The sequence below is a fragment of the Talaromyces rugulosus genome, chromosome VI (genome assembly GCF_013368755.1).
Source record: "Talaromyces rugulosus chromosome VI, complete sequence".
Taxonomy (NCBI): Eukaryota; Fungi; Ascomycota; class Eurotiomycetes; order Eurotiales; family Trichocomaceae; genus Talaromyces; species Talaromyces rugulosus.
The window spans coordinates 1,675,566-1,692,791 of NC_049566.1; the positions used below are offsets into that span (position 1 = coordinate 1,675,566).

At 47.9% G+C, this 17,226-nt stretch overlaps 8 protein-coding genes across 8 annotated transcripts; 6 read left to right on the top strand and 2 right to left on the bottom strand.

Annotated features, from left to right (window-relative positions):
* Positions 1 to 125: 125 nt before the first annotated feature.
* Positions 126 to 425, top strand: TRUGW13939_10931 (uncharacterized protein; the record flags this gene model as incomplete). Its single annotated transcript, XM_035494041.1, has 1 exon — positions 126 to 425. The coding sequence occupies one exon, from the start codon at positions 126 to 128 to the stop codon at positions 423 to 425; it is 300 nt and encodes a 99-aa protein (XP_035349934.1).
* Positions 426 to 1,359: 934 nt separating this feature from the next.
* Positions 1,360 to 2,703, top strand: TRUGW13939_10932 (uncharacterized protein; the record flags this gene model as incomplete). The annotated part of the gene is made up of 2 exons (XM_035494042.1): positions 1,360 to 1,575; positions 1,642 to 2,703. The coding sequence occupies 2 exons, from the start codon at positions 1,360 to 1,362 to the stop codon at positions 2,701 to 2,703; spliced, it is 1,278 nt and encodes a 425-aa protein (XP_035349935.1).
* Positions 2,704 to 3,129: 426 nt separating this feature from the next.
* On the bottom strand, positions 3,130 to 4,268 carry TRUGW13939_10933 (uncharacterized protein; the record flags this gene model as incomplete). The annotated part of the gene is made up of 3 exons (XM_035494043.1): positions 3,130 to 3,390; positions 3,458 to 3,709; positions 4,026 to 4,268. The coding sequence occupies 3 exons, from the start codon at positions 4,266 to 4,268 to the stop codon at positions 3,130 to 3,132; spliced, it is 756 nt and encodes a 251-aa protein (XP_035349936.1).
* Positions 4,269 to 4,727: 459 nt separating this feature from the next.
* On the bottom strand, positions 4,728 to 5,306 carry TRUGW13939_10934 (uncharacterized protein; the record flags this gene model as incomplete). Its single annotated transcript, XM_035494044.1, has 1 exon — positions 4,728 to 5,306. The coding sequence occupies one exon, from the start codon at positions 5,304 to 5,306 to the stop codon at positions 4,728 to 4,730; it is 579 nt and encodes a 192-aa protein (XP_035349937.1).
* A 1,492-nt stretch (positions 5,307 to 6,798) lies between these two features.
* Positions 6,799 to 9,684, top strand: TRUGW13939_10935 (uncharacterized protein; the record flags this gene model as incomplete). Its single annotated transcript, XM_035494045.1, has 1 exon — positions 6,799 to 9,684. The coding sequence occupies one exon, from the start codon at positions 6,799 to 6,801 to the stop codon at positions 9,682 to 9,684; it is 2,886 nt and encodes a 961-aa protein (XP_035349938.1).
* Positions 9,685 to 10,237: 553 nt separating this feature from the next.
* TRUGW13939_10936 (uncharacterized protein) lies at positions 10,238 to 10,684 on the top strand (the record flags this gene model as incomplete). Its single annotated transcript, XM_035494046.1, has 3 exons — positions 10,238 to 10,251; positions 10,332 to 10,582; positions 10,653 to 10,684. The coding sequence occupies 3 exons, from the start codon at positions 10,238 to 10,240 to the stop codon at positions 10,682 to 10,684; spliced, it is 297 nt and encodes a 98-aa protein (XP_035349939.1).
* A 754-nt stretch (positions 10,685 to 11,438) lies between these two features.
* Positions 11,439 to 13,403, top strand: TRUGW13939_10937 (uncharacterized protein; the record flags this gene model as incomplete). Its single annotated transcript, XM_035494047.1, has 3 exons — positions 11,439 to 11,708; positions 11,895 to 12,230; positions 12,303 to 13,403. 3 exons carry the CDS (start codon positions 11,439 to 11,441, stop codon positions 13,401 to 13,403), a joined length of 1,707 nt encoding a protein of 568 aa, XP_035349940.1.
* Positions 13,404 to 14,757: 1,354 nt separating this feature from the next.
* Positions 14,758 to 17,013, top strand: TRUGW13939_10938 (uncharacterized protein; the record flags this gene model as incomplete). The annotated part of the gene is made up of 2 exons (XM_035494048.1): positions 14,758 to 14,855; positions 14,931 to 17,013. 2 exons carry the CDS (start codon positions 14,758 to 14,760, stop codon positions 17,011 to 17,013), a joined length of 2,181 nt encoding a protein of 726 aa, XP_035349941.1.
* Between the last annotated feature and the right edge of the window lie 213 nt (positions 17,014 to 17,226).

Consider the following 17,226-nt stretch of genomic DNA (forward strand, 5'->3'; position numbering starts at 1 on the left):
TCCAGGTATATAAATAAGCATATCTTAACATTAAACTCTTGTCAGAACCTTAAATCTCTCCCACCATTTAAACTTATACCAGTCGATCTCCCAAACTCTTTCTTTCCCTTTACATAAAAAAAAACATGAAATCCCCCCACCCCGGCGACTTCAACCAACCGTCCGAAGCGGTCTTCCGCAATGTCGAGCGACAATCGCCCTCGTCGAAATCTCGCGACGACCCGCACACGCAGAACCAGGACGAGCGAGGCCGCGCACGTCTGGCGCACGAGCAGGGAGGGCGGCCGCGGCGGCGTCCTACGGCGTCGAGGTCTAGGAGTCGCAGTAGTGGGAGTGCCTCGAAGAGGTTGGCGAATTCGCGGCCGCGGTCGAAGATGAGGGCGTCGAGTATGGGGAAGCCGGAGTATAGGTATGCTTATTATTAGTGGCGAGTATATCGGTAGATAGGCTGGAAGAGTTGGATTCGGATTTTCCAAGATATTGATGTACATATGACATCTGGACGTTGTATAGAAGGTTGGTGTTGAGGATCGGATGTGAAGTATATATTTGCCTATAAATATCATTCCAGGCCAATTTCTATGTTAACATTAATTAATCGTAGTCTACACATGTGTGTCAACGATTTAATCAATTTTTTTTTTATAAATCTCTATATAGATATACATCTACGTTATATCAACTAGTATAAGCAATATCCTGACGTATTTGAAGTATATACATGTATACAATCCGTGTTAAATTGACATTAATAGAACAACCAAGATTAATCTGACAAATCAAGGACGAAGGCCATCTAAAATTAACACCACATAGTAAAATAATAAAATGAAGTCGCCATGATGAAGGAAATAAAAGAAGTGAAGAAATAAAACTGACGTCAGCCCCTGGACGGTCTCCACCGATGACGATGACGCCTTTTGCTGCCAGACGCTTTTATTTCCTTCTCGCCCACGCAAATCACTTCCGTCAATGCCTCGCAGAGTTCCTTGACAGGACTGTTCCACTTCTCTTCTGGAGAAACAGACAGACAGTTGGCTTGAAGAAGCTTTGCCTTTCCTTTCGTGCACGAATCAGTAGCTAGCTGCAGGCGGGGAAACCGATCATCACTCCACGTGATCTTCCAGCGTGGCATATCTCTCTCTCCTTTTTGAGCCATCGCGAAATCCTGAGACTGGCTTTTCGGATTCGACCTTTCCTTTTTGAAGAGGAACAGAAAAATAAGCTTTTACCTCTGCTCGAACCCACGCCATAACCTGTGACCGTGTCTCGTGTCTTGCTACTACGTACCACAGAGCATTGCATTACCCCGCACTCGCAAGGGGTCAGATAAAACCATCACGACCAAAAAAAAAAAAAATGGCAGACAATACCCTCTATCTTTACACCTCGCTGACGGCGGGCTCTTCGCACATCATCACTGCAACTTCGAGACTCGAGACCATCCTCAAGGCCAACAAGATCCCTTTCCGCGCCATCGACGTTGCCACCGACGATGCTGCCCGCAGGCTATGGGGCCGGTACTCCAAAGGCCGCAAACTGCCTGGACTTGTCAAGTACCGCACCATAATCGGGGTAAGTGGTTTGTTATTTCAGAGTTGAGCAAGGGAAGGAAGTTACTAAACAAAAGCTTTGAAAAAGGATCTCGAGCAAATCGAAGAATGGAACGAATTCGGAGAACTCAAGATGGAGATTGGCGCAGTCAATGACCCAGATGGCCTTTCTTCCGAAACAAAACCCGCTGCTCCTTTTGTCGAGACCCCTAAACGAGCTCCGGTACCCCCAGCCGCCCCGAAGAGTGGCAGTCCCCATATCCAGATCCAGAATCCTCCCGTCACCGAGACCAAGGAAGACCAGCGCACCTTGACATTGCGATTGGCAGGTGAGGAGGCAGCTGCCCGAGCCAAACAGAATGCTCTCCAAAAGCTCGGCACGAAGCTCCCAACTACAGAAGGAGATGGGAAGGCAGCACCGACAACAGAGCCCTCAGCCAAGGGCACCGAGTCCGCTGAGAGCACTACTGAAAAAGCCGATAGCGCGTCTGAAGCAAAGCCGACCTCTGCGTCGCAAGACGAAAAGACAGAGGATTCAACATCACCGCCATCAGGGGGCCGGCGTACGTCTGTCGCGCCAGAAATCGTGCCACCCCTCAAACGCCCCTCGCTCGCCGACGAAACGGCCGCTGTGTCCACCGCCAATTTCCGGGCTGAGAATGCCGATGTCCTGGGTCTGATCGACCACCACCGTAGTTCTATCGTCTCCGTTACCAACAAAGACGAGCAAGATCAGGTGCGAAAGGAGATCAGAGAATCGGTGACCGAAGCGCCTAAAGATGGGGACCTTCAAGCATTAAGAAAGGAGGACGCCGCTAAGAAACAACGAGATGCTATCGATGAAGACGAGGAGGAAGAAGAAACAACCGATTCAGGAGAATCGGATACAGAAACAAGCGAAGCGGCTAAGAAAAAGACGGAGAAAAAGGCCGAATCTCCTGTCGCTGCTGCCAAGGAGGGGAAGAAGGAGGAGAAGGATAAGGAAGAGAAGGAGAAGGAAGAGGATGAAGAGGATGAAGAGGATGAAGAGGATGAAGAGGATGAAGAGGAGGAGGAGGAGGAAGAAGAAGAAGAAGAGGAGGAAGAAAAGGCTCCCCAGAAACAAGACCCCAAGGATGCTAGCAAGGCCGGTGTTAGCGTTGAATATTAGAGACTGGAGACTAATAGTATTTTATTCCGGATATATCCCCAGGGTCGGCTAATTTCTTTTCATTTTTTCATTTCTTTTTTACGAGTTTCATGCTGATGAAGTCAACGATTTGGGATACCTGTGATAGTGACACCAAGACCCTGTTCACGGAGTGTGTCGTTGGTTTCTGCTGTGCATTGCATGTTTTTTTGTTGCTTCTTGTCTATTATGTTTACATTTAGCCAGCTAGGTTCAGCCTGATTACGTTTGTGAACCAAACCGAATACCAGTCATGTTTGGTTATGCTTTTGATAAACTATAAGGTTCTTATTATTGATATTTAAATATGCATGTTCATGTGTATATGTCATCAATTATCTACGTATTTTTTATGCTCGTCATTTGCCTGAAACAAACCTATAAGAGTGCCGGATAGGCCACATCGAGTCAATGCCGTCTCGACTCGACGGCCTCGCGCAGCTTACTGATGATCTCCCTTGGATCCTGAGCGCCAAACACAGCAGATCCGGCAACAATCACATTGGCGCCGGCATCTGCTGCTTGGTCGATAGTTCCCAGTCCCAAGCCCCCATCGACTTCGATGTTCAGGTTAGGGTACTTTTTGCGAAGGGCTGTGACCTTGGGCAGTTCTGAAGCCATGAATTTCTGACCGCCGAAACCAGGGTGGACTGTCATTACAAGGACCATCTTTTTGTTCATGTCAGTTAGTATAGCTGAGCAAGGCGTATTTTCGGAAAGCTTGTCAAGGGCTTACGTCTGGCCGCTCAGCCTCTTCCTTATTCTCGAGGATATCCCAGAGGACGTCCACTGATGTATCAGGCTTTATGGCAATACCCGCTTTCATTCCCTGTTCGTGGATGTAGCGGATGAGTTCTCGGGGGGAGGTGTTGCGAGTCGTCTGGGCGTCGGCCGGCTCTTTGGCGGCGGTCGACGAGATTGCGGCTTCATAATGGAAGCAGTACAGATCGCAGCCGGCGGCCTTGAATTCGGCAACCCATTTTTGAGGCTATCCCAATACCTGTTAGCAGGGTACCAAAACGAGTGTATCGACAGATCAGAGGCTGGACGTTGGAAAGGAGAGGAGAAACATGGATGCGCTGGAATATACAATAGGCCAAATAATCGAGCAATACGTAGTCATTGCAACTATACGCTAGGACTGGCGCTTGAATGTTGTGCTGTAACGAAACCCCGGACGATCATCGTCCGTTGATCACTTTGTCACACCCGCGCATCCCACTCCACGGGTCTTAAGCGAATGTGTTCTAAAAACAGCATCTTCAAAGCAGCGAGAACAACAAACAACAAAAAAATAAACCTACCTCAGCGATCATCATGTGGCAGTCAAAGGTGCCTCGCTCCCCCGGTGTGGACGGCTTTGCGACGTGCGAGCGGATCTTGGTTACGACGGGTGCACCAAATGTCATGTTGGGGACAAAATGGCCATCCATGATGTCGACATGAAGCCAGTCAGCTCCGCGGCCGATTGTGTCTGCGCATTCTGCGCCGAGTTTTCCAAAGTCGGCGCTGAGGATCGAGGGGGCAATGATTGCGGGCGGAGACATGGCGGGGTGTTTTTCTCTCTTTCTCTCTCTGATTTTGTAATAGGGCTTCAATTTCAATTTTCAATGTCAATGGGTCAATTGATTTAGAGTACGGAAAACAGAAGATCGAGCAGCAGTTAATATCGACCGGGATTGACTGGCTGTCCACGAAAATTCTTGATAAGACCGGCCAGAGTGTAAGCTGCGATCCGACGTCACCGCTGTTTAATGGGATATCACATGATCGCCCCGCCATCGAAGTTCGAACGATCGAATCGACGTCGATATAAAAAAAGATTGCTTACGATCTACTGGACCTACTGATGTGATCTGCACTTGGCACTTTGAACCCCAATAAAATCTGGTACTATACGTTGAGCTATATTATGGTATCTATGAATAGCCACATCGTGAGTCTGGAATGCCTGCATTCCAGCATTGACTCACCCAACACCAAAAAAACCCCGTGAGACAAGGAAACTACCGACCGATTAAATCGCAGAATTGACTGTTAATGATTGTCCGCCGTTTGCACATTTTGTTCTCGGCGGCCTGCATCCAGGCCTCTGTCTCAAGCTCCCAGACGTCCCCAACCATTTTGATATATCCTTCTTGGTCAAGAGTTATAAGCGCCTCTCTGATCCACTCCAGGCAAGATATCCGCTCGGCAGGGAGAGACCTGAGGTATTCGCTATTGTGGATATTGGCTAGACGGTTCGCCAACGGTACTTGAAGGCACTTGTCCATGTCGGCTATCTTCACACCGGTGAGTAAGGTGACCGAGTACGGAATGGCGTTTTCGCGCATCTTTTTGGTCTGAAAGGCCCATTGAAAGCCCGTTCGCGGCCCGCAGATAAAGTGGAATATATGACCAATACTGGCAGTGATGGCTAGATATAGGCCCCAGTGGAACTGGAGACTGTCACCGATGTCAGACAAGAGAAGGTATAGACTGTCCGGCTCGAATTTAGCCGATTTGAGAAGCCCTGGCCCCTTTCCGCTGCCCGCAGCGTGAAGGGGGGTTGCGATGTCAAGGGTTCTTCTGGAGGCTAGCTGCATGGCGACATGGTTGAAGGTTTCCTGGCCTGTTGTGTGTTACAAGGAAGAATGAATCTTCTGGCCCTTTTAAAGAAAATGCTGCGATCGGTCTTGATGACTACTGTGGCGTGTATGAGTAATGATAAGAGAGAGTGCCACTGATCGTGGTGACTTGGCACTCTAACAAGGAGGCTTCCTCTATCCTGTATCTCTATCCGGCTGACAAAACGTGGAGTGTATCAGAAAAGGACTCAAACGAACCGCACGAGTAGATTTATCGTGAGAATCAACTCGAGGATTTGCCACGCATTATGACTGATCATCTGAGTCACTCTGCACCGGGAGACGTAGAGGCTATCCGGGTAAGCTGATATTCCAAAGCTCGACATATGGGATGTTAGCGTGGAGTCGTCTTATTCGTTTACTCTTCCTGTGCACATAATCATTTAGTATTATTCAGTGTTATTCCGTTTGTAGCCTTGACTGAACAGCAAGTTTGCAGCGAGAGGAAACAAGCAGCAAGAGGTACAACAGGTAAAACAGGTAAAACACGCCTATCCTCTTTGGGCTAGCACGACACGACACCCCACTAGGCCATATACGGCTAGTACCACAAAGGCTTGGCGCCTGCCCTGAGGAACTCAAGAACTGAGCAAGTTTTGGACAGCGTCAAGAACTGCTCCGCCATGACTCACTCAAGCCCAGCATCAGATCTCGCACGCTCAAATCTGGATGTGTCGGCCGTGCCCAGAACCTTTGCTGTGATGTGCTCGCAGCACCGTGTGTGATGGACCAGGCCCGCATGCGCTAGCGCCATCCTGGCTCTAAAGATAGAACACGGCGCTTACAGCTCGTCCAATCTCTGGCCTGCCATGGCCTGCAGATGTGTCTAAAGATGCAACAGGCCGCCAAATCACCATCCATGCCAGACCGATCACCAGAAATTCGCCGTTTCCGTGCGTCTCATTGGAGCCCGCCTGCAGTTTCATCCGCTAAACTGGGTAAAATGTATACGGGTTCGCGCCGACTGCTCACGAGGATGCCAACGCCCACCAATCGACGCCATAGGACCCCCTCCTTGCTACACACTATTGCATTAGCCACTTGGCATCCGGTGTGGAGGATGCGAAGTGTGAGATCATCAACCCGCAGATGTTCTTTTTATAAGTTTATAGTTACCCCCGCGACGCGTTGAATTCGGATTGTCTGTGCTTCACCTCCCCAAACTCTTTTCTTTCCCCTTCGTTTCTGCCATATCGTTGTCCCTGATCTCTACCGTTTATCTCTTTCTGTCTCTAACTAATACTGACTTGCAATCTTTGCTGGACAAAGACTCCCTCCGTTGACCGGATACACCATGTTGAGATTCTCATAAGAATTGTACGCGCTAATATTTTTTGTTTGCATTTCAATTTCGGCAAGAGATCAGGGCAAATTCGTGCCCTCTACTACTTATTAATATTTTACTCCTCCTCTCTCATATATTTTCATCGACAAGTGATCTGGAATCACAATGGCAGACTACAACCGCCAGGCTGCGACGTTGTGTTCGCCTTTGCGGCTGGCCCGCAAACCAACACTTAATACAATAATCGAAGCGAATGAACCTTCTCCCGATGGACAGGTTCGGAAGAACGAAATAGGTGTCCGGGAAAGCTTGCATTCGATCAAGATTGCCATGGCCTTCTCGCCCGAAACCGCGAAACGTCTATCAACGCCTATTTCGTCGCATTCAACATCTTCGTCGTGCTCCGACGAGGAATGGCAGCAGGGACTGGAATCCTTTGACGACCTATACGACGCAACTGACGACGAATCCTGTCCATCACTCACAGAGAGTAGGCCAAGTAGCCTGGTGTCATCTTCCATCAGGAGCTCGACCTACTCCACGAACAGCCGGAATAGATACCCGACCATCACAATACCGGTAGCAGCTCTGTGGCCGTCACTTCACAATCCACACAAGAGTTCTCCGGTACCACCGACACCTCCCCCGAAAATCCCAGTGTCACCTGCAGCTTTGTCCATGCTACCGGGTCATGTCCCGGCATTGCATGCTCCGCCTTCGCTAGATGGCAGTCTATCTTCGGACCAAATCTCGAACTTGAGCGCACCAGCCACCCCAGATTTGCGTGCGCTTCCTGATGCAGATTGGGACAACGGAGTCATTCGTGTATGTAATGGTTCGGATGTACCAAGCAGCGCCGGTGGTTCAAGTACCGGCCTCGCGGCTGAAGAAGAACGTGCGATCGAAGCCCCAAGCGAAGACTGGAATCCGCTTCTGAGCAGGTTTCCTGATATCCCTTCTCGGTCTGAAGAAGCCACAGTTCCACAACCACTCACTGAGGGCACCGTCCGATCACCCAGCCCCGACATTGACGGAGTTGTGCTTCCTCCAGATGCGCTTGCCACACTTCAACATATTCCACTAGGGAGTTCTCCTGAGCCGTGGTCTGAGACTTCAGAGACCAACGACGAAATGTGGCAGTTTTCTACCACGGTTCCTCGACCGCAAAGACAAGAAGAAGCCACTCCGGATTCCGAGCTGTCTGGTTACAGTTTCACGGATCTCAGCATCCCTTCTCCGGGTGGCTTCTTCTCTTCTCTGGACCCAAAGTCTCGCCATACGTGGTCATTGCCTAGTGCGATGAACCCGCCAACTTCAGCAGTTGCTGCGCGATTCTACGATCTTCCCTGGGCTCGGGACGAAGGCCAGATTGTGGAACAGGTTGTCGAGGTACCGGAAGAGGGTTTTACTGATGATCAGCCCACTGCTGTTCCGGTAACTGCAGTGAGAATCAGCAACTCTAACCATGGACGCAGCACATCGTTTGACAGCAAAAGCCCTGTACAGGAGCTCGATAGAACTGGAGTTGTGTACGAATACGACGATGCTTATGATGAGGAATTGAAACGACAGGCAGTTTCTAACCTCGACCGAACTAGTGTGTGGCTTGCCGCCCAGCAAGCATACCTTTCAGCACTCAATGAATCAAACCCAGTCAATGAAGCGAACAAGGAAATCGTGACCCTTGATATTGAGAAACGCCCTGCGTCATCCTCGGCAGATTCACCCCCACGAAAGTCTGTGCGATTTTCCGAAGTTGTACAGCAATCGACGGTTTCGTCAACCCCTCCGGAACCTGCCAGCATGGATTCAATATATTGGCGAGGATTCCAATTCATACTTCGTCAATACTGCCGACGGGACACTTTTCTTCACAGCAATATGCGCTTCGACGCCGTACAATCTGTGCGCCTTGGCTTGAGGGACAAACACCTCGATGCATTGACCGGCAAGTTTGAATTGGTCAAACCAGAACGGCCAGAGTACAAAGGTCCGTTTTCGCAAGCTCCCCGCAAGTCTGTAGCGGCGGGAATTCTGGCAGACCAAGCCCTGTTCTGCAAGCTCGAAAAGGAACAAACGGTGCTTGCTCAGCTGTGGCAGTCGGTGTGGGCTATCGACGCTATGCGATTCCTTAATGGTGGCAGTCTTCTTTCTTCCCCGGCTGGACGTCGTCTTACTAAGGCTACCGTGCCACTGAGAAACCCCGGAAATGCTGGAAAGCGTCGACTAAGAGTTCTTGATCTTGGAGGCCAGGCAACCTGCGGCTGGGCATGGCATCTGGCGAATGACTGCCCGAATGTCAAGGTTTATACAGTTGTCCGCAAGGATCAAGAAGTCAACAGCCACATCAAGGGACCCGCAAACCACAGACGAGTATCTGTCCCTTGTCTATGGAGACTACCGTTTCGGGACAACCAATTTGATGTCATTTCTGCTCGTTCGTTACACGCGCTTCTAAAGGCACAATGCCCAGATGGAGAAGAAATGGACGAGTTCGACCTTTGCCTTCGGGAATGCTACCGCTGCTTGAAGCCGGGTGGCTACCTCGAGTTCTTTGTGATCGACTCTGAAATTGCGCGAGCTGGCTCACATGGCTCTGCGGCATCTGTCGAGTTTGCCTTTAACCTGAAGACGCGCGGCTACGACCCAGCGCCAACCCGTACATTCCTTACCCGCCTGAAGAAGTACGACTTTGCTGATATGAGGCGGGCGTGGATGTTTCTCCCTATGGGAGTTGATCCCGTACCTGCGGAGCCAGTCCGAGAAACTCCCAACCCAAGAGTGAAGAGCCAGATTGATTGTGAGGCTGTCCAGGGGCCGGTCGGTAGCACGGTCGATATTGCAAGTATGACCGGCTTACTCGGTGGATGGATGTGGGAACAATGGCTTTTGAGGCTGCAGATTGAGATGGGACGAGAGCACAAGGACCTTCTGAAGGGAGTCGGCACTGTGTTTGATGAAGGCCGCAAGAACAGTTCCGGTTGGACCTCCCTGTGTGGTTGGGCCATGAAACCGAAGCGTCGAGCCTCGGCCCAGCCATCGCAGTTGTAGGACTTTGATTTTTTAGCATTTGAATTTTTCTTTCTTTCTTTCAATTTGAATATACCCCTGTATGCAACTGTTTCTGTCGATTTTATGAATTCCGAAACCGACCCCAGTCGCGTTATCACCCTCAATTTCCTTTGCATGTTGTCGTATCAATATTCTCTTCCTCATCCAGTCTACCATACCAATATCTTTTCTATCATACTATTACGTGATTTTGCCTAGAGGAACCTTGGGAGGAAACCAAACTGCATCGATACATAAAAAATCAAGGGACTTGACTTTTGTCCGCTGTATACTTCTTATATAATCACGTGACCAAGCCGCACATGTCGCGGTTTTCCGCAATCCGCTTTTGACAAGCCAGAACCAGCACGCACACCACTCGTTCCCTTGCAGTTTCTGGGCACACTACTCTCTTGGAAGCTTGCTAGAGCTTCACAGCAGCTTACGCCATTTGGAATATTCACTGCAAGGCTATGAAATAAAGCCCTGCGACTCGAATCTTCTCATTTTCCACTTCCTTTATCCGGCCCCGCAGCCGCGTTAACCTGGCACCATGTTGTTCTTCAGGTGAGCGCCCCTCCTTCTATTTCGTCCGAATCGCAGAACCCAAAATAGCATTGCTGACTCGGGCATGAATTGAATCGCAGCTTCTTCAAAACCCTCACAAACCACGTCGTCACAGTCGAGCTCAAAAACGATATTCGTATCCGCGGCACGCTGAAATCGGTCGATCAATACCTCAACATCAAGCTTGACGATGTGGACGTACTTGATCTGGACAAATACCCGCATTTGTCGTCGGTGAAGAATATGTTTATCCGTGGCAGTGTGGTCAGATATGTCGTTTTGCCACAGGCAGAAGTGGACCGGGGTTTGTTGGAGGATGCTACAAGGAGAGGTAGGTTTTTTCTTTTTCTATCAGCTGTTCTTATTATGTGATATCTAACCTTTTTTTTTTCCCTCAACAGAGGCCGCAAACCAAGCTAGCAAAGCTCGATGAACGTGTTCGATAGATATGATGCTGTTATGCTTTGATATGGAGTTTTTTTTTTTGTTGGGTTAATGAAAAATGAAATGAGTTGTTTAAGGACGATGAGATATACCCTGATTAAGGACCATCCTCATAGCAGATGAGATCGACAGGTTTTGGGTTAAACCGAGAAAAAAATGACCAAGGGAACTTAAGGTTTGCTCTATTTGACAATGGTTGTCAACAAGAACTGGGGGCAATACACGATAACAATCGAGCTGCACGAGATCAGTGAGGACTTTTCGAAAGGTACACGGTTTAAAAATATGGAAGATGGCACCAGACCTGGTGGTCAAAACTCAACATTAGCAATGAATAATATCATCATTCCTGACTGCAAATTAAGATTGCCAATCTACAACCATATAACCATATTACCCTGTTTAAGACTAGTAAAGGATCGTATGATTGGATGCTTTTATTTGCAATCAAGAAATGGCGGGTTTCGGTAGGAATAACCTATTTGATACGATCTATGCACAATATTGATGTGTCGGTTGTTGGTTGAGTGATCTCGGTCAAGCCGAGCATTTCGGCTCCTCCGAGCATCAATAAGAAGACTCTCGTAACAGAAGCGCTTCGGTAACCAACAAACATTCGACTATATAAGCACCGTATTAACTTTCAATAATTGCATTTCTCTAGAAGTTCCCCGCATTGTAATCATCACCAAAAAATCCCAGTTATTCAAACCAAAAAAATAACATCGATTTACTATATCACCATGTCGCCGATTATTCAAACTCACAACCCAAAGGAGAGCTACCCTAAAGTCACCTATTCCCACGTTGTCACAGTTGATGCACCGGCAAAATTGGTCTATACAGCCGGCCAAGTCGGACGAGACAGCACCGGCTACATTCCTGCATCATATGAAGAGCAGGTGAAACTAGCCTATCAAAATCTGGGTCATTGTCTGGCTGCTGTCAATGCTTCTCCAAAGGATATTGTCAAGTTGACATACTATATTGTCAACTATGATCCCAATCGCCGAGTACATGCAGAAATTACCGAGAAGTTTCTGGACGGTCATCGTCCTGGTATTACTTTGATCCCGGTACAGCAGTTGGCTGCCCCGGGGTTTCTCTTTGAGGTGGAAGCTGTTGCTGCCATTGAGCCAAATAGACAGCCGGACAACGGCATGAGCAAAAGTAGCAGTGATTGACTATATCGGTCACAGGACGTTGACGTGATTGTCGTGGGTGGGGGTATTAGTGGTCTACAGGCAGCCTACAAAGTCCAAGAGGCAGGATTCTCGTCAATTGTCCTCGAGGCCCGAAATCGTGTTGGAGGAAAATTATTAGCTGTGGAAATACCTGAGCAGGTAGAAGGAAGAGGCAAAAAAGGGGGGATTGACCTTGGCGGGGCCTGGATCAATGACTCCAATCAATCTCGAGCCTACTCTTTGGCGCAAAGGTTAGGGCTGGATTTGATTGAGCAGGCGACAGATGGGGATTGTATAGTTCAGCAATCCAATGGTGCAGTTTTAAGATTTCCTTATGGTGAAACACCCAAGGTGCGGTCGTCCTCTTACTTAAAATACCGTTTCCTGAACATTGAACACATGCTAATTTCAATGCCCATTTAGATATCCTCAAAGTACCAGAAGGAGGTGGGGGAAATCAGAGACAATGTTGAGGATATTTGTCACTCTGTTGATGACCAAAACGCAGTGAAATACGACGGCATGAACATGGAAGATTTTGTTCAGACACAGGGGCTAGGCACCGTGGCCTTGGAGAATGTGACTCTATGGACCCGTGCAATGTTAGGATGCGAGCCATCTGAGATGAGTGCTCTGTATTTTCTCGAGTATTGCCGACTCGGTGGTGGATTGAAACAAATGCGTTCTGATCGAAAGCATGGCGGTCAATTTTTGCGAGCAAGACAAGGTGAGAAAGAGCATAACCCTCAGAGTGGCCTACTCAGTAAAATTGACTATTTTTCAGGAATGGGCCGTCTAGCAAAAGGCGTTGAATCGATGCTGCGGCCAGGCTCTGTTATATTAAACAGCCCCGTCTCAAAAGTGGCCCAAGACTCCGAAAAGGTCGTTGTGACCACTGATTCCGGAGTTCAATATCGCTGCAAGAAATTAATCTTCTCATTACCAACGCCTTTGTATAAAGAAGTTGTCTTTGAGCCTCCACTTCCTTCAGAAAAGCTTAATTTCAGCAGCAGCACCCATCTGGGGTACTATACAAAGGTGATTTTGATATATGAGAAACCATGGTGGAAGGATCACGGTCTTTGTGGGCTCACGCACTCCTTTAAAGGACCATCATCACTCACTCGGGATAGCAGCAGCCCTGCAGACAACCAATATTCGTTGACATGTTTTGTTGTCGGTGAACCTGGCCGAAAGTGGTCAACATTTTCCAGGCCCGAACGTCATACCCAAATCCTCGAGCAAGTGGTGTCTATATATGGGCCACAGCTTTCCGAGAAAGCCAAAATGCCATTGAGTATATTAGAGCAAGATTGGGCCCAGGAACAATTCAGCAGAGGGTGTCCATGCCCTGTAACCCCCCCTGGGGTCCTTTCGCGTCTGGGAGGGTCGCTTCAAGCTTCATTTGAAAATATCCACTTTGTGGGCACTGAAACGGCTCGTCACTGGAAGGGCTATATCGAGGGTGCCCTAGAATCTGGTGATAGAGGAGCAGAAGAGGTCATTAAGCTTCTAAAAGATTGAAACCATAACCGTGAGCTAAAGTAAGGGGGTGGCAATAAGAGTTTATAGGAAAATAAATATCCAACTTGCAGATTTCGTGTATGCCTTGGTTTTCTTCTAAGAACTATTTACTATGTAGTCGACGTTATTGTCTGGTCTACCTCAACCTCGCACAAACTCTGTAGCAAGTTTGTCAATTTCAAGTCTAGTTGCTTATCCAGAGACTCTGCCCAGGTATAATCCCCTTATTTGTCGGTTTATCGACCTTTTTCAAGGTTGGTTCATCTGGTCTGTGGCCAGGGTCGTGACTCCAAGATAATATCTTCGAAACCATCATCTTGAAGCAATTTCTGCAATAGAACCAGTTATCTCTTCTCATCTACTGTGCAGAGTTTCTTAGTTCACCATGGGCGCTCTCCCAAACTTCCTGACTCGTGCTAGTCTTAATGCTATGAAATCACGGTTAGTGCCATGTTCTCGAGCGCTTAACAGTATTCTAACATAAACAGCAGTCTTACAACACCGATCTGGGATTTGTCAGAGAAAACCTTGTCAGACAACAAGCGTAGCAAACGCCATTCTCAATGATTATCAGATACCGAGCAGGACTTCTTCCGACGCGAAGACACTGCGACAGCCATTGCCATGGCTCAAATGAATAAAACGCCGATACAACGCGAAACACAAGGAAATCCACTTCAACGTAGGAGATAAGGTAATACTACGGCTCACCTGAGGTTACTCTATCTAAATACCTGTTCCTTGGAAGTTCGGTCCACAGCTCGCCGGCCCATTCACCGTCATCGAAAGAATTGGTAAACTGGCATACCGCCTACAACTACCAGATCACTGGAGCGTTCACCCAGTAGTATCAGTTACACAACTACACCCACGCCATCTGGCCCGGCGCCAGTTCGGAATTCCATCCCACAAAAACGATGACGAGGAGTCTAGACCACACGACGAAGCCAAACAATGAACAAAGAATCTCGCCAAGTTGAAATACTCCGTCGTATCGATTTTTAATTATACCCTTATAGCCTATATAGTATGTTGGGCTCTTTTCATTCCAGTTATTGAAGTGCAAGATTGGCAAATGGCGATGACATCCTCATCGCTTGAGTAAACTGGAGGAACAAGTCCAGAAGATACATTAGCCCTGTATTCTAGAGAATTTTGCAGACTAAAAAGCAAGATTTTAATATCAAAATGGCATGTTGAGACATGAAGCGAGGAGATCCTCATAGATTCTGAATGGCGGCTTTGATTGGTCGACGGCAGGAGTGGCGCTCAAGAAACGGCTCGTCTTCACTTCGATCCATTTAATCTTCCTACAAATTTCAGCATACTTCTGTTATATTTAACTATAGAATCAATGGCGGCCTGTGATACTTGCTATCGCCGCAAAGTACGATGCGATTACGAGACAAACAGTCCCTGTATAGCTTGTGACCGTGCGGGGGTCGCTTGCACGTAAGTGCTAAACCTGCAACTTTGCAGCTTCTCCAAAATAATAGACGTTTTAAACCACCACTGACGCCGATTTAGATTTCTTCTAGCTGAACGCCACAAAGAAAGAAGAAGAGCACGGCGGCGGAGCCAGCCCATACCTGTTCAAAGTGGCCATGAACAACGCAATCTAGCTGCCACCCAGAAGAATACGCGACCTGCGGTGCGCCGCTATTCCCGAAGATTAGCCCATGGCTCGGAAGATCAAAGTAGTGATACTTGGCTAGCCGGAAATATCTCCGAACGAGACCTAACTGGAGAAGAGCCTGTGCCAAATGAACGGCCGGACAGAGACACTCAAAGATCTTCCTCAGTGCCTGTTGAAACATGTCGTGAAAATGAAAAGGAAGATGAAGAGGGCCTAGACAAAACAGCCTTGGCCCAATTCCACCGACATAGCATCAATACATCCCTTTGGAGAGTCTTTGATGATATAACCAATATGCGGATTGCTTATATTGGCACACCGGTTTCCAATCTTTCTAAATTAGTCGAAGACGAGATTGAATTCACTGGACCACAAGCACCATCCTTGCATTTTCCATTTCCATCTATACGACCACCTCTGCCTTGGAAACCGCCACAAGGCCTCACATCGATTCAGTGCTATTCTCAAAGTTTTATCATTGACATCAGTTCTTTACCTCCAGAGGATCTGACAGTACATTTAATCGACACATTCTTTAAAAAAATTCACCCAGGATTTCCAATTGTCGACGAAACTCAGTTTCGTAGTGCTTATGGCAATCCTAACACAGACAATTCGCCACCTCTACTTCTATTGCAAGCAATCCTCCTTGCCGGAACACATGCCTCTGATCACCCCAGTGTTGAAAAGTCAAGATCGCTTATTAAAAGGTCTATCTTCCGACGTGCCAAGGCTCTTTTTGAGGCCCATTACGAGAATGATCGGATGCATCTTGTGCAAGCCGCTCTTTTGTTCACATGGCATGCGGATGGCGCAGACGATGTCAGCGCAAACGCATATTATTGGGTTGGTGTTGCATGTCGAATCGCATTCGGCTTGGGAATGCACCGCAACCTTGGAGAAAATTCTGTCAGCCGAATGCCTCTAGACGACCGGCGAATATATAGAAGAATCTGGTGGACTCTCGTCCAGTTAGATGTTCTCGTTAGTCTCCATCATGGCCGCCCCCTGATGATATCGGCCGAGGACTGCGATCAACCACCGTTGCAAATCGATGACTTTATTGAAACAGGAAGTTCAGAGAGAAATCCAAACATCGATGTCGATTTCTGTATCCAAAATTCTTGCCTATGCGAGATTCTAAGATCGATTTTATGGCTATCATCACCAGGTGCAGCCCGTGAACACAAGGCCAACCCTTCACTGTTTGAATCAAAGAAGTCATCAATTGATTTTGAACTGAGTAATTGGTACCTGCATCTTCCAAACAGACTGAAAGACTTCAATGGACCGCATGCCACATTCTGGCCTCTCCAGCTACAGATGCACTATAACATGGCCCTGCTTCACCTACACCGTCTCCCTCGTCCTACGACATCAAGTCATGAAGATCTTCATACTTCGGAAACATCTCATGAAACATGTCGCTCTTCTGCTCAGTCCATTGCAAATATTCTCGAGACAATGGTTAGCTCCAAACACATTTCTCAGTGCTGGTTCACCTGTCTCACATCCCTTCTCGCGTCTGCCATCCAATTGTGTTTCGAAGCCCGCTCAGCCTCTCGAATATGGGCGTCGACTTTGGAAATACAAGCTCAAAATCGTCTAGCACGGTTACTAGATTCAGCCTTTGCAATATCCCGCCATTGGTCTAGCGCCGAGGCTATTTTTCACCTCTATAAGAATTTATTGAAGCAGCTAGCACAAAGTACCAGATTGAACTTCGAATCTCAGAGATTTATGATGCTCCCTACTCTAGATAGTGTGGCATTATCATCTTCGCCAAACACAGATGAGCTGGCTTTACGTCCATCAGAAGATCCTGAGAATAACCTGAGGCAACACCGTATCCAGCATTTTGAAGAAGAGTTGACGGCTCTCTTTGGCGCAGGGCAAACGTACGGCTTCTCCAGTCCCCATGAGTCTGGATTTGAGGGCAATTCAAGTCACCTGTGGGAGCTTCCAAATACCTGAAGCTGAGATATTGGTTCATTTATATGTTTCATTGAACGACATACTATAAAATTGGGTATCGATATACACGTTGTTTGTGGCTTTCTCGGATTAAAATAATCGAAAACACGAGACATGGAATAGTTATATTGAAATTTCTGTAATCGTCACCTAGTCGAAGTAGAAGGTTGCAAGTCAATACACGGTGTCATCGTATTCGGCGCTGCCGCTCTC